This window comes from Brachyhypopomus gauderio, unplaced genomic scaffold, assembly GCF_052324685.1.
Source record: "Brachyhypopomus gauderio isolate BG-103 unplaced genomic scaffold, BGAUD_0.2 sc49, whole genome shotgun sequence".
In the NCBI taxonomy this organism is placed as follows: Eukaryota; Metazoa; Chordata; class Actinopteri; order Gymnotiformes; family Hypopomidae; genus Brachyhypopomus; species Brachyhypopomus gauderio.
In genome coordinates this window covers 131,667-148,515 of record NW_027506874.1, presented here as the reverse complement: position 1 = coordinate 148,515, position 16,849 = coordinate 131,667, and the positions used below count along the sequence as shown (strand labels likewise).

The 16,849-nt window shown below is 43.8% G+C and overlaps 2 protein-coding genes across 7 annotated transcripts in view; both read right to left on the bottom strand.

Moving 5' to 3' along the window:
- LOC143487703 (NACHT, LRR and PYD domains-containing protein 3-like) overlaps nucleotides 1–16,849 on the bottom strand; it is a 267,073-nt gene that overhangs the window by 141,531 nt on the left and 108,693 nt on the right. The gene's annotated exons all lie outside the window — the stretch shown is intronic.
- The window catches only part of LOC143487705 (NLR family CARD domain-containing protein 3-like), a 43,538-nt gene that overhangs the window by 21,092 nt on the left and 5,597 nt on the right, over nucleotides 1–16,849 (bottom strand). The window contains exons 4-5 of the mRNA XM_076986801.1: nucleotides 13,885–13,959; nucleotides 3,093–4,866 (exon numbers count right to left, since the gene is read on the bottom strand). Of these exons, the coding sequence (XP_076842916.1) occupies nucleotides 3,093–4,866; nucleotides 13,885–13,959 (1,849 nt within the window). The remainder of the gene's footprint in view (nucleotides 1–3,092; nucleotides 4,867–13,884; nucleotides 13,960–16,849) is intronic.

The following is a 16,849-nucleotide window of genomic DNA, read 5'->3' as shown; positions in this document are numbered from 1 at the left end:
GATATGACTGACATGACTTATGTCTGACATGACTGGACTGACATGACTGATATGACTGGACTGACATGACTGACATGACTGGACTGAAATGACTGTTATGACTGGACAGATATGCATACAAACTATACATACATTTAGGTAGAAGTGTGTGTGTGTGGTAGTGTATGTACTCAAACTATGACAACATATACTAATACATACATACATAAGTATACATAGAAACTATACATACATGTAGGTATAAAGGTGTGTGTGTGTTTGTGTGAGAGAGACAAAAAATAAGCCAAATATTAGTTTGTATGAGCATGTGTTAGTCACTGAGATATGGGTGGGTATGGCTAGGGAAGTGTCATTGTGAATGCTATAGGAAGGCCTGCTTGCGCCTGTATGTGTGTGTGCCTGGTTAATAGACACAGAGAGATCTAGGTAGCCAGAGCAATGTTTACTTAGGGCACAGAGATGGGAGGGGGAATGTGGGTGAGAGTGTGAGAGAGACTGAGTGTGTGAGTTTCAGCTTGCGTGCGTGTGAGAAGGAGAAGGTGACAGAGGGACTTTACATGCATTTTTATGCATTGTATATAATACTGCACTGTAGAGCCATACGATAAACGATTTAGATGAAACTTGACAAATTTGTTCAGGATGGGATTCTGAATGGACTTGTGCATTTTGGTCAGAATTGGATAAAATATGAAAGAGCTTTAAGAATATGAATATTATATGTATCGATGCTGTCCATTAAAAAAATATTTAGCAGCTATAAGTGTCCTCAAATCCAAAATCTTTGGATTGTTTTTTGATTTCACACTCTGTAGAGTATTATAAGACTTTGCTAGACATGATTGTATGAAAATCCTAGGAGCAGTATGAAAAGTGATGATTTCAAACTGTTATTAACTGTAAATAAACTGCATTTTTTAATAGGACTTGTAATGGGAAAGTTGTTCGCACTACTGCAAGGAATCAAAAGAGTCCAATTGCATGTTCCCAAGTGGAATTATGTAGGGGATACACTTGCTTTTTTTGCAATAGCGCCCCCCAGTGGCCAATCGACACCCGGCTGGATTATGTCATAGGGGGCGTGCACTTGTCCACACCCAAGAGGTTTCGTGCAGATCGACCAATGGTAAACCTGTCAAACGCGTGCCGATCACTGATTGGCCGATTACGTCAGCCATTTTGAAAGTATGGCATGTCTGCTTTAGGACCTGGTTTCCAGAGGCCCATAGATGATGTCTGTCAAGTTTCATGTGGATCGGCCAATCTAAGTGCACGGGGCAAATTTTTGCATGTTATAGCGCCCCCTAGCAGGTGAGGTATGGCAACCTCTGCGAGCTGCCCCAGACCCTCACACGGAAGCTGTCTGTGAAGTGCCATCTCATTACATGCAAGTTTTCTTAAGTTAGAGCTCCATATGTGCAAAATTTACTATTGAATTTACGCCCCCTCATTTGATTGGCTTATACTGACTAGGTAGTGAAGAAATTAGCATTTTTGTTGGATACATTTTAAAGTTCAGACTCTTCTGAACGTTTTGATACCACATATGTGCATGTCTGTGAAAAATCCAGGGACTAGTTCGCGCTCAAAGATGTGTGTGATTTAGCACATTATGCAAATTAACTCGAAATCTAAGTAGGCGGAGCTTAATGGTTGTATATTAATTGTCCTATTGAATTTAGTCAAGGAATGCATAGGAACTGGAATTTTGGTTCTAGGACCTACGGTGTAGGAGATATGGACAAAAAGTCAATATGCTCTGCTATAGCGCCACCATCAGGCCAATTTGGGTCCCTGTATGGGAATCTGGTCCTTGGAGTTAACTGAACCTTTTTGCCAAGATTGGGTTTTCTAGGCATTACGGTCTAGGCTGCACGATGCATTTTATGTCAAAAAATGGGCAAAAGAATAAGAAGAAAAATAAGAAAAATACCAGCAATTACAATAGGGTTCCCACACTGTGTGTGTGAACCCTAAAAATTCTAACAATTACATAGGGTTCCCACACTATGTGTGTGTGAACCCTAAAAATACCAGCAATTACAATAGGGTTCCCACACTGTGTGTGTGAACCCTAATAAGAAGAAAAACTCGAGCAATTACAATAGGGTTCCCACACTATGTGTGTGAACCCTAAAAATACCAGCAATTACAATAGGGTTCCCACACTATGTGTGTGTGAACCCTAAATATAAATAATAATAATCATTATCATCATCATCTGTTTTCTTGTCTTCACTGGTTGTCTCAGTGTCACTGCAGCGCTGGAACTCAGGGGAGACGCTCATTACCTTCCTGTAGAATTCATTTATAATGGGGTCAAATTTAGGACATTCAGTAAGAAAGTGTAGCTCTGTCTGCACCACTGAGAGATCACAGTGGGAACACAGTCTGGTCTCTCTGTGTAACCAGCTCTGTCTCCACCACTGAGAGATCACAGTGGGAACACAGTCTGGTCTCTCTGTGTAACCAGCTCTGTCTCCACCACTGAGAGATCACAGTGAGAACACAGTCTGGTCTCTCTGTGTAACCAGCTCTGTCTGCACCACTGAGAGATCACAGTGGGAACACAGTCTGGTCTCTCTGTGTAACCAGCTCTGTCTCCACCACTGAGAAATCACAGTGGGAACACAGTCTGGTCTCTCTTTGTAACCAGCTGTAGTGTTGTGTAGTTTGTCTCTCTCTCCCTCCCTCTCAATCCCCCACCTCTCTCCCCCTCTCTCTTTCTCTTTTTCCCTCTCTCTCACTCTTACTTTCCCCTTCTGTCCATCTATTAGGTAACATTCAGGTTGTACTCTGTATGCTGCATTTCTGTCATTTCTAACATGTATTGTCTCATATAACCAGTTGTAATGTGCAGTTGTGTTATGCTAATCAGTCTTGTGTTATAGGAAATGTGTGTGAATCTCTGTTGTTCAGATAACATCATGTAATGTAGATGCTAAAGTCAGTAATTGTATTAAATTGGTTGTGCATATTCATAACCTTACACCAACACATTATTATTTCTAATTTATCTGTTTCAATTGTTGGTGGGAGGTGCTTTTGGGAAACTCCCCCCAGTGCTGTAATGTGTTTATAAAAATACTCACTCAGCTTTTCTGGATGCTGTGACCACTGGCATCAGTCTCAGTAGACATTCCTCTGATCGGTAATATTTACTCAGGACAAACTCATCTAGCTCCTCTTCTGAGTTCAGCAACACAAACACCAGAGCTGACCACTGAGCAGGAGAGAGTTTAGCTCCACGGAGATTATTGTAATCTTCTCCGTTCAGGTATGTTTGAACTTCCTGCACTAGAGAATGATCATTCAGTTCATTCAGACAGTGGAACAGATTGATGGATTTCTCTGGAGAGAGCTTCTTCCTGATCTTCTCCTTGATGTACTTGACTGTTTCCTCTGTGCTGTGAGAGCTGCTTCCTGTCTGTGTCAGTAGACCTCGTAAGAGAGTCTGATTGGACTCCAGTGAGAGACCCAGAAGGAAGCGGAGGAAAAGGTCCAGGTGTCCATTCTCACTCTGTAAGGCCTTGTCCACTGCGTTCTTAAGGAAGACAGACATTGTTGACATTGTTGATCTTTTAAAGAGTCTTTTCTTTTTCTGTTCCAACACATTTGTGTTGTTGGAGGTGAAGGAGAGAAATGCATATAAAGCAGCCAGAAACTCCTGAACACTCAGATGTACAAAGCTGAACACCTTCTCCAGGTGCAGTCCAGACTCCTTTCTGAAGATCTGGGTACACACTCCTGAGTACACGGACACTTCTTTGACATCAATGCCACAATCTCTCAGGTCTTCCTCATAGAAGATCAGGTTGCCCTTTTCCAGCTGTTGGAAAGCCAGTTTTCCCAGTGCCAGAACAATATTTCTAGTCTGGTGAGGATCAGTGTCAGTTTTTCCATGGTACTTTCTGTTCTTGTATTTGATCTGAAAGATCAGAAATTGTGTGAACATCTGAGTCAGAGTCTTGGGGATCTCTCCACTCTCTGCTTCACCCAACATGCTCTCTAGAACAGTGGCTGCAATCCAACAGAAGACTGGAATGTGGCACATGATGTAGAGGCTTCTTGATGACTTCATGTGTGAAATGATTTTATTGGCCAGGATCTGATCACTGATTCTCTTCCTGAAGTACTCCTCTTTCTGAGGGCCACTGAACCCTCGTACCTCTGTTACCTGGTCAACACACTCAGGAGGGATCTGATTGGCTGCTGCTGGTCGAGAAGTTATCCAGAGGAGAGCAGAGAGAAGCAGATCCCCCTTGATGAGGTTTGTCAGCAGCACATCCACTGAGGTCGACTCTGTTATGTCCCATAAGCTCTCATTGTTATGGAAATCTAGAGGAAGTCGACACTCATCCAGACCATCAAAGATAAAAATGACTTTATAAGCATCACAGTCTATTAACTGTAATGTTTTTGTTTCTGGGAAAAAGTGATGAAGCAAATCCATCAGATTCTTTTCCTTCTTTATCAAATTCAGCTCCCTAAAAGGAAGTGGAAATATGAAGCGGACATCCTGATTGGCTCTTCCTTCAGCCCAGTCCAGAATGAACTTCTGCACAGAGACTGTTTTCCCAATTCCAGCAACTCCTTTAGTCAGCACTGTTCTGATGGGTTTGTCTTTAAAGAGGTCATTACATTTGATGGGTGTCTTCTGTGTTGCTGGTCTCCTGGATGCTGTCTCAATCTGTCTCACCTCATGTTCATTATTGATGTTTCCGCTCCCTCCCTCTGTGATGTAGAGCTCTGTGAAGATCTCATTCAGAAGAATTGAGCTTCCATGATCTGAGATTCCTTCATGAATTTTTTTGTATTTCTCCAGTAGTTTGCGTTTGAGCTTTTGCTGATATGCAGATATCATCTCTAAAACAACAGAAACACATGACAGTAATTTTATTTGTTTGCACTAAACCAACATGAACTATGCCACCTTCAGATATGCTGATAGTAAATAGTAAAAATGTATTTATTTGACATCAATAATCTATATGGTAGGGGTGTGACGAGATCTCGTGTCTCGAAATCTTGCAAGACGCAACTCCGCGAGATTTATTACTTATTCGCCAGTGTCTTATTAGCACTTTCCGTTCCACCTTAAAAAATAATGCGGTAGTTTCATTATGTCGCCGCGATTGAATGTATTGTACGTTTCTATGGCTGTATCTGTGACGTGCGTTCCTTTCATGGCAAACGTCACTTTTAATGACACAATAAAGGTTGCGCAATAGCGCACGAGCAACACAGAGGAATCAAACAACATGCAGACTTAGACAACGACGAGCACAGGACACTGCGCGAGCGCACATTAAATAGACAGACCACATTAGCCCCATGTGATTACGAGACGATTCACAGGTGAGACACATTATTCACACAACATAGCCATCCCCACGGAGTTCTGCTGACGCAGACAAAGCACGTGGACAACGTTTACACACGCCCAAAAGGGAGGGGCCGGGGTCCTCAACGTGACAGACGCCCCCTCCAAGGGCACTACTCGTCCCGGGGTGCCAACAGGACCGAGTGCCCCGAACCCACGACGATGGGCGGATCCGACGCGCTCAGTCCTGCGTCTGGGAGGTGACCGCCCTCGGGGAAGCGTCCGCCACGGACCGCCTAGACCACCCTCCCTGGGAGCACAGGGGAAAAGACGTTAGACACGTTACACGGGACGTTCACAAACACGCACACAGGCACACATACACATAGAGGCACAAACGGGAACAGGGGGTTTGGCACACAGACGGGAAGACATACGAACACTGGCACAGACGAACACATAACAGGCGCCAGGCTTCGCGCCAGGAGGAGAGCGAGGAGAGGAGAGAGATCCGGCGCTGCTGGTGCTGCGTTGGGCAGTCCCCCTCCTGCCTTCGCTGCGATCCCTCCACCGGGTGCAGCACGGCTGGCGGACGTGCCAGGAGCGGCGCGGCGGGCTGACGTGCCAGGAGCGGCGCGGCGGGCTGACGTGCCAGGAGCGGCGCGCCGGGCTGACGTGCCAGGAGCGGCGCGCCGGGCTGACGTGCCAGGAGCGGCGCGCCGGGCTGACGTGCCAGGAGCGGCGCGCCGGGCTGACGTGCCAGGAGCGGCGCGCCGGGGCTGGCGTACGCGCCTGGCGCGCCGGGGCTGGCGTATGCGCCTGGCGCGCCGGGGCTGGCGTACGCGCCTGGTGCAACGCGGCTGGTGGACTGGCCGAACGGGCCGTGTGGGTGGTCCCCTTCGGTCTCCATTTCCTCCTCCTCCTCTTCTCCCCGGCTCCACTCCATGGACTGCTCCGGGCTGCCACCCCGGGAGCAGTCCATAGCACTGTCGCTGGAGCGAGTGGAAGAGGGTGTCCGCTTCCCTCTCACGGTCTCCGCAGACCTCTCTGAGGGGGGAGGGCTCTCTTCTTCCTCCGTAGTATAGGAGCCCTCGTCTTCCTCACCCTTCTCTGCGGTGCGAGAGGGGCACACGGGCGGAGGGAGGTAATCCTCGTCCTCCGATTCCTCCTCCGACTCCGCCTCCTCCCTACCGTAGTCCACGGTGGAGGCGGAGTCCTCCAACGGAGGGTAGACCCCCTCCTCCCCTCCACCGTAGTCCACGGTGGAGGCGGAGTCCTCTGACGGTGAACCCACCTCCCCGAACTCGCTCTCGGGGATTCCCTCCGTTGCGCAGAGCCCCGCTGAGCCTACGCGCAGTGGCGAGATTTCTCTGGTGGGAGGGGGGTGTCGCTCCCTCCACATCCGGACCGCTTCCTGGCGGAACCCCTCTGCCATCTCAGGCACGCTGGTCTCTCGTGCCGCGCACAGCATGTATGTGCACACTGGATCCTGCTTCAGCTGCGCTAGAGACGGAGTGGCTTCGCAGCGCGGGGGAGAGTAGGAGGCACGGTGATGCCGCTTGCTAGGGCGCTGGCCCTTCTTTGGCCGGGTGGTGTAGCCTGGCATTCTTGGAGGTGTCTCTTCGCGGCTCGTCGTTCTGTGACGTGCGGGCAGGGCGAAGGACGAGACACGGGAATCCTTCCTTTCATGGCAAACGTCACTTTTAATGACACAATAAAGGTTGCGCAATAGCGCACGAGCAACACAGAGGAATCAAACAACTTGCAGACTTAGACAACGATGAGCACAGGACACTGCGCGAGCGCACATTAAATAGACAGACCACATTAGCCCCATGTGATTACGAGACGATTCACAGGTGAGACACATTATTCACACAACATAGCCATCACCACGGAGTTCCGCTGACGCAGACAAAGCACGTGGACAATGTTTACACATGCCCAAAAGGGAGGGGCCAGGGTCCTCAACGTGACAGTATCTCCTGATTCTTACATCATCTCAGAAATCTGACGAGCAGGTTTGATTGACCACCTAAGTGACTGTATAAATCCAGAAGAAGAAGGTTTTTTACTGTAGAATATTTTTATAATCGTCCTGTGAACTTGGCCTGTCAGGCGATAAAATGTACTGTGCATACAGTGCATTGGCCTTAGTTTCTATGGCTGTATCTCCTGATTCGTACATCGTCTCAGAGATCTGACAAGCGGGTTTGATTGACTACATAAGTGACTGTGTAAATTCAGAAGAAGAAGAGTTTTTACTCTAGAAAATCTTTTTTATTGTCCTGTGAACTTGGCATGTCAGGCGATAGAATGTACTGTGCATACAGTGCATTGGTCTTAGTTTCTATGGCTGTATCTCCTGATTCGTACATCGTCTCAGAGATCTGACAAGCAGGTTTGATTGACTAAGACCCATGCACTGTATGCACAGTACATTATTGCCTGACATGCCAAGTTCACAGGACAATAAAAAAAATATTCTACAGTAAAAACTCTTCTTCTTCTGGATTTATTCAGTCACTTATGTGGTCAATCAAAACTGCTTGTCAGATCTCTGAGACGATGTAAGAATCAGGAGATACAGCCATAGAAACTAAGACCAATGCACTGTATGCACAGTACATTCTATCACCTGACAGGCCAAGTTCACAGGACGATTATAAAAATATTCTACAGTACAAAACCTTCTTCTTCTGGATTTATACAGTCACTTAGGTGGTCAATCAAACCTGCTCGTCAGATTTCCGAGACGATGTAAGAATCAGGAGATACAGCCAGGGCTTAATTTGTAAATCAAACGAACCCAGAATGCATTTTACCTGAGCGAGGGTGGGGGGGGGGGGGGGGGGGTGCTATTGGTGAAAGTAAGTTGTTGAGTGCGGGGGGCGAACATAAGTTGTTGAGCGGGGGGGGGGGGGGGGGGGGCGACCGTAAAATGGACACAGATTGAGTATTATATCGCCGGTGGTTGGCGCCAGAGCTAGCGAACTAGTAACTCACGCAATGCGTGAGAGTTGGCAACCCTGCGGACAACATAAAATGTTACCGGATCGAGGCAGACAATTACCGGAATGCACGCTTCAAAATTAAAGAGTTTCCGGATCCTGTTCCGGCAGGATCCGGCTCAAATTAAGCCTTGGATACAGCCATAGAAACGTACAATACATTCTATCGCGGCGACATAATGAAACTACCGCATTATTTTTTAAGGTGGAACGGAAAGTGCGAATAAGACACTGGCGAATAAGGAACCAACTTCAGCCTCGTTCAAGGTCCGTCACTTGTTTAGAGCTCCTGCTCGCTAAATACCTAGCTAGCTAGCTACATTTAAAGAGCATTTAGCTCTTTACTCATGATATAAGAAATGACTACCTAGTGATAAGTAGGCGATTTTATCATGGGTGAACTAAATGATGCAGTCATATGTCTCAAAACGATTCACCAAGATAGACTAAACATCACCTGGTAAGAGACGAAGGAAATAACACTGTAGTTAGACAGTATATCTTATTACATCGAATGGGATTGAATTAGAAAAACTCTTTAAATGTAGCTAGCTAGGTAATTAAGCCTTTGTTAAAATAGCTAGCAAAATTACGACAACAAAAGTTGGAAGAAAACGGTGAGTCCTGTATGGGATTTTTTAAAATATGACTACGAGAAAGACTACATGTCTTGTAGTGGAAACAAGTGATGAAATATGTGGAGTAGTTCTCAAGAGGAAAAACCCCACAAATCTCAAAGCTCACACAAGAGGGCTAACTGTCAGTACCTTAACAAACTAGCCTCTTAGTAGCTCCGCCGAAAGAGAAGCACCATCCCGGCTAGGTAGCACTGGGAAGGAGAACCATAATGGACCGTCTTCACCAGTGATAGCTGCTGGTTAGTTAATATGCAGAAAAACCGCATATTAGGGCGGATGCACTAGTTAATGTGTTGAGACTGGATGTCAACAAGACTGTGTGACTCGATTGTAGGGTTGCCACCTAGGTCTGACAAAAAACAAGGACACTGTCAAGTTGGGGGGGTGGCAAACGTAAGCTGTTGAGCCGAGGGGGGGGGGGGGGGGGGGGGACGTAAGTTGTTGGGGGGGGGGGGGTGTGAACGTAAGTTGTTGAGCGATTGGCGAACGCAAGTTGTTGAGCGATTGGCGAACGTACCGGAGGGGTTTAAAATGGACACAGCGAGAAAAAAACAGATTTAAAGTGTGCAGAAACAGTCTGAATCGTGGTTTGAACTAACCTAGTTTTTTTGCCGGGACCGAATATTACCGGGACAGCCCGGGGGGACAGCCCGGGAAACCCGGGACAGGCACGTGAAAACCGGGACAGGTGTCAACACTACTCGATTGCCTTTCGAAACGTTTGGCTTTTCACACGAACCAAAATAGGTTTATGCCTATTTATGCCTGTTCATGTCTGTCTTAGTCTGGCAATTTTCAGCAACATTATTACACATTTTGCACTTAAGGCTTCTATCTTGTGGACTGTTGGTTGTTCAACAGTAATTGAATGCATTTTTTATGGTATCTTTTGATGAGTTTTTATTACACTTTTTTATTTACTTTGGACTTTTTGAATCCTGCACCTGACAAATAACCCAAAGTATAGAAAAAAAGTCACAATGAAATAAAAACTAAACTATAATGAAAAATCCAAAACTATTATAACCTTGCTGAAGGCTCTTCTAAATTCTTTTTATTGAGATATGATTAAACAGTATGTGTTAATGGCTGTAAAATACTTCAACAAATGTGTTTTATTATGAAGATAAAGTATAAACAGTGTAATGTTTGGCTATTGTTTCTCAGTCAGATACTGCAAATCTAAAGTGTTTTACTACAGATTTACTAAAGTGTTTCTATGCTAATCAAAGATGTCTGATCCAAAATTGTTTGTAACATGCAACAGCTCAGCCTGGGTTAAGCCATTTTTGGCCACCAGAGGGAGACACAGATCAGCCACACCTGTCACCCAGCCCACTGGAGAGCAGCTCACAGGCCCCCTGGTGGTCCGTGTTAGTTAAAGAGATCTTAAGGGCTGTCTGCTGAGTCTCCTCTATTCCTCCTCTCTACAGTCTTGAGTTCTGTCTTCACACTCTTGAGTCCTCATCATTCTTCCTTGGTTGGAAGAGACGTTTTTAGCAGTTGTAATCATGTCAGCCCTTTCCCCTGACATCTTTATTTGTTGAGGTTCTCTGTGCTGGTATCACACTGGTTTGGTCACCCTGAGGGTGATGGTTTGATCCCTCAATAGGAGTTTTGGGGTTGAGGTTATGGGCGTGTCCTGTAATCAGCTGGGATCAAACATCTACAGTTCCACAACCTTTTTATTGGTGGAAATACAACAAATGGTTCCAAATTAGATTTGCAAACTAGAGCAGTTCTGGTTCCTCATTGGTGGAAAAGGGTCGACCTAGTGCTTAGTGCTTGATCTTGTGTTGTCATGACATCCCGTCTGCTTCCATTGTGACCACGCCTCCATCTGACTGACTGCTTCAGTCATATATAGTGTGTGTATATAGTATATCGTACAGTGCATCTATATAGACTATGATTATGAAAGATTGATTGCAGTCTCCTCTGTGATTATGTCACTGTCCCTGTCCTGTGTGATTTTGTCCAAAGTGTGGGTCACGTTCAAATTTTCTGGACCACAACCTCTGTTGACCGTAGCATTTTATATTTCACCAGAAGATGGCAGTGTATAATACTATACTGTACTATACTATACTATACTATACACTGTGAGAATGCCAGGCTGAATGGGTGTGGCCCCCACACATGTCCACCTCACCAAATCTGGACAAAATGTTTGGACACCCCTGGTGTAAAGTGTCCTGTGTGTTTGCATCTTCTTCAATATAACAGTGATGTGTATATTCAGATGTGATCTTCAGTACATAATCAGTTATTTGTATATTCAGATGTGATCTTCACTACATGATGAATTTTTAAACTTTTTCAATAATAAAATAGATAATATCCGACTACAGAGTCATAATACATCGCAGCCTAACCTCCAATCCAACCCCAGTAGTTCAGCTATTAGTAACTATGCATCCAAAAATATTACTGAGCTAAATATCTTCAATCCTATATCACAAAAAGAGCTCACAACACTGATTAATTCGTCTAAGCCTACATCATGTATATTTGACCCAGTTCCAACCCGTCTATTTAAAGACCTACTCCCAGCCACTGCAGAGCCCTTACTTAATATGATTAACTCCTCCCTTAACCTAGGTTACATGCCCAAACAATTAAAATGCGCCGTAATTAGACCCTTGATTAAAAAACAGAATCTCGATCCGCAGATTTTAGCCAACTATAGACCCATTTCTAATCTCCCATTTATCTCTAAAATTTTAGAAAAAGCAGTTTCCAATCAGTTAAACCACTATCTCCAATCAAATAGTATCCATGAAAAGTTCCAATCAGGATTTAGACCAAACCACAGCACTGAAACAGCTTTACTCAGGGTAGTGAATGATCTACTAATATCGGCCGATAATGGGCTCGTTTCGTTCCTTATACTGTTGGATCTTAGTGCAGCTTTTGATACTGTAGACCACAACATTTTGCTGGATAGACTAGAAAACACAGTAGGTATTAAAGGAGTCGCACTCTCCTGGTTTAGATCATATTTAACTGACCGCTTCCAATGTGTAAGTGTTAATAATAAAACCTCTAAATCTGTGCAGGTTAAATATGGTGTCCCACAAGGGACAGTCCTAGGACCACTTCTATTCACACTGTACATGTTACCCTTAGGCGAAATTATGCATAAGCATGACATCAGTTTCCATTCCTACGCAGACGACACTCAGCTATATTTATCAGCAAAACCCGATGATTTAGGCGCAAACAGTAAGATTGAGAAATGTGTAGAAGAGATAAAACATTGGATGGCGTGTAACTTTCTAGCACTAAATGCCGATAAAACAGAATTGATAATAGTTGGGTCTAGGGCTGCGAGAGACAAGATACATAATGCAGCATTGAATCTACATTCTTTTACTATAACCCCCAGCGCAGAGGTAAAGAACTTGGGCGTCACAATAGACCCAGATCTCTCGTTCGATACACATATTAATAATATAACTAGGGTAGCGTTCTTTCACTTGCGCAACATTGCCAAAATTAGAAACATATTAAATATTAGTGATGCAGAAAAACTAATCCATGCATTCATATCCTCTCGTTTAGATTATTGCAACAGTCTCCTAGCTGGATGTTCTGGTAAATCGATAAACAAACTCCAGCTGGTTCAGAACGCAGCAGCACGAGTTTTAACAAAAACTAAAAAGTTTGATCACATTAGTCCCGTACTATCGTCATTACACTGGCTGCCAATTAGATTCCGTATTGACTATAAAATACTTTTATTAACATATAAAACGCTGCATGGCTTAGCTCCAGACTATCTTAGTGAACTTATTGAACAATATAACCCAGCGCGTTCACTTCGCTCGCAGGACGCAGGGTTATTAACTGTTCCTAGGATCAAAAAGATCACAGCAGGTGGAAGAGCCTTTTCTTTTAAAGCTCCACAATTGTGGAATAATCTTCCTGCCTCTATTCAGGACTCAGACACAGTCTCAATGTTTAAAACTCGATTAAAGACTCATCTGTTTAGTTTGGCCTTTGATTAATCTGTTACATATTTACTACATCTCGTATCTTTTCTCCGAGGTTCACCTGGAGAGTAACATTGCATCGGAGCCTACAATACCAGCATCAGCATACCAGAACTTTCATTTTTACCTTTACTTAGTCTGATTGTGTGATTTGTGTATTTGTCTGTATTTTGTGTAATCTGTGTGTTAACGGGCCGCCCAATGGAGGATGGGTTCCCTTTTGAGTCTTGGTTCTCCCGAGGTTTCTTCCTATTCCCCACTACCTTAGGGAGTTTTTCCTCGCCACTGTCGCCCTTGGCTTGCTCATTAGGGTTCTGGACCCGTAGTATTGTTAACCTTTTAAATCCTGTAAGGCGCTTTGTGACAACATGTGTTGTGAAAAGCGCTATACAAATAAACTTTGATTGATTGATTGATTGACTACATAATCAGTGATGTGTATATTCAGATGTGATCTTCAGAACATAATCAGTGATGTGTATTGTCATGGTCTCCACGGCAACCCCTCCTCTTTGTGTGCTTTTATTTTGAAATCCCTTATTGTGTCTGACTTCATGCCCCACCTTGAACCCCGCCCCCTCCTCATTGTTTTCAGGTGTGTCTCGTTTGGTTCTGTGTTTTATTCAGTGTATTTGTCCTGTGTTTAGTCTTTTGTTATGTGAGTTATTGTAAGTTCCACTAGTTTTGATACTGTTTGTAATCTTGCTGGTCCATGTCTTTAATGTCTTTATGTCTCCCCTGTTCTGTGTATTAATGTTCTCCTTTAGTGTTAGTTGGTGTATTTGGATACTGTTTGGTTTGTCTTTGTTTTATGTCAGTATATTCTGTGCAGTGTTGGTTGTTTTGTTATTAAACTACTTCAGAGTCCACACTTGTGTCCAGCCTACCTTGCCCAAACGTTACATGTATAAACAGACCTTCACTGAGTGCAGGACTCCCTGAAGATCCTCCAGTCTGAACTGGGATGGTGCTGGAACTGGACTTTTCCTGAACTGGAGGAGAGAACAGTGGAAAATACCAACGTTATTAACATAATTAACTAATGTATAAAAGGATTTGCAGCTATGAGAACTGCTGTATTCATTTGTTTTTATATACTATACTCTCTCTCTCTCTCTCTATATATATATATATATATATTAGGGGTGGGACGCGATCAAAAAAATTAATCGAATTAATCGGAAGCTTTGTAATTAATTAATCGAAATTAATCGCATTTTAATCGCATTTCAGTATTTAACATGAGAAATATTAATTTAAGTTTGAATGATGAATGAATCAACGAACATAATCATAAACTTCAACATCTTGTTTATTTTTCCACTAGTCTACTACACAGACCAATAGATGAGTGCAGAAAACAGTTCAGAACACTGGAAATTCTGACGAAAAATGTTGTTTCATTTTGGGAGTTTTGCTCAGGATATTGGAAGAATTGAAGTAAATCAGAAGATGTTTTTAATACCATTTAAGATGGTAGACTTTCTTTAATTTCCCAGGCCTCTGCCACAGGCATCTCCATAGTGCCTAGAAGTGGTCTTCTGCATGCTCAAAGCAAATGACTGGATCTTCATCATCTATAATATGAGCTGTCACACCAAGATAATTCTTGTTGCTAACAGAGGTCCAGTGATCTCCAGTCAGAGCCACATTTGTGGCGCTCTTCACAATAACCTGTTTTACTTCCCTTTCCTCATCATACAGCTGCTTGATTTTCTTCGACATTGTCTTTCTGGACGGTAGTTCGTAACTTGCATCAGTTGACGCAATGTGCAGCGCTTCTTGTAAGCGTTTATCTTCGACCACAGAGAGCGAACAACACTGCAAATAATGTGATGCGTCATGTATAAACGCGTGCGGAGTCGCGCTATGGCCACTTGCGAAAGTTTAATCCAGTCTTAATGGTCCAAAGAAGGTAATTTAAAAACCAGGACATTTCCTCACTTAAAAAAAAAACCCGGGACAGGATGTGAAATACGGACATGTCCCGGGCATACCTGTCAAGTTTTGTATTTTAAAATACGGGACATTTCCCATATATGACGTCATCGCCTAATTTGCATAATCAGTTATTTGCACATAGCCGCAATCGAGGCTGTAGGAGAAACGAAAACATCTTTGGAGTGGCAAAAAGTGAAGAACAAACACTCCAAATATGTTTAAAAAAATTAAACTACAAATGAATAAAAAAATTAAAAATTTCAAGTGGTATTTCTAGCTACAAATGGGGACATCTCCTGGGCATATTTCTGTGCCTTTAGCCCGCGTTTGTGCTTGGCAGATTGTTCGTGCTGAAGGACATCATTCCTTCCCCCATGAGAGACACTAAAATCACAGCTACATATCTTACAGAATGAGTAGCTATGCCCCTTCATGCTCCTCTTTAGGAAAGTAAATTCCCTGTCCCAGTCGTCAAGGTACTTAGACGTACGCTTAGCTTTTTAGGCAGGACTGCCTTCTCTCGTTAAATCCATCTCTGATTTGTTGTTCCAGGTTTGCTCCCACTGTCGACACTAAACCCGCGAATTTTAATTTACATGTTTTTTAAAGCATTCATGTGCCGCGCCAAACAGAATTCTGTCACTAGCCTCGTGAGAACTGCTACCTGCAGTAGTCTGGGTGGCAGTTCTCGCGAGGCTAATGACAGAATTCTGTTTGGAGCGGCACATGAATGCTTTAAAAAATAAAAATTGAAAACTGAAAATACGGGACAAATACGGGGAAAATAAAAATACGGGACGACGCCGGGACAGAGCGGTAAAATACGGGACTGTCCCGGCCAAAACGGGACACTTGACAGGTATGGTCCCGGGAAATACGGACGTTTGGTCACCCTATCGTACTAGGAATACATTTAGCAGCTAAGTTATTATTACTGACCTGCACGTTAGCCCCAACATGTTTTGCGTTGAGGTGGTAACGAAGGGTGGAAGTGCTCCTGTGATAAGCGAACTCCTTCCTACATAAAGTGTAAATAACACTATTTGTGTTTGTACTTCCATCTGGAAGTTTCTTATATTTAAATTTCCCCTCCACCAGCGTAGCCTCTTCAGTCATCTCCATCATGATCTTATTGTGCGTCCATATAATCTGTATGTCTGGAACTTGTGCATTGAGAAACATTCCACGGTGCAAAAGTGTCTCATGCGTTAAATGCGTAAATTTTTTTAGTGCGTTAATTTTCCTGTAATTAATTAATCAAAATTAACGCGTTAAAGTCCCACCACTAATATATATATATATATATAAGGTTTGGGGCAGGTGTGGGGGAAATACAAAGTAAGAATGCTTTAAAAATAGATGTTAATAGTTTATTTGTTAATTAACAAAATGAATGAAAAGAATCAGTCACGTCTGGCCCCGCCCTCTACCCCTGTGTGGTGTTTTCATGTGTCACGTCTGGCCCCGCCCTCTACCCCTGTGTGGTGCGTGTTCTCTTAGTTCCGCCGTTGTTTTGGTTGCCTTCGTTTTCCTTCTGTTTGTCACACCTTCTGTTTTCCCGCCATATGTTGAGTTTTGTCAGCTGTTCCTGGTTTATCCTTGTGAGTAGTTGGGTTTATATTCCCTGCATGATCGAGTCTTTCCTTGTAGCTCTATGTGTTTATTGTCATGTATCATTTGGTGTAAGTTCACTTGCTCTCATGTTCATGTAAATCTGAGACTCTTGTGCTCACTCACAGCCTGGTTAGTGCTAGTGCACGTGTCCATGTTGTTCTATGTTCTGGTTAGCACTAGTGCATGTGTCCATGTTGTTCTATGTTCTGGTTAGCACTAGTGCATGTGTCCATGTTGTTCTATGTTCTGGTTAGCACTAGTGCATGTGTCCATGTTGTTCTATGGTAGAACTTCCCTAGTCCATGTTTTGTTGAGTATGTGTATCAC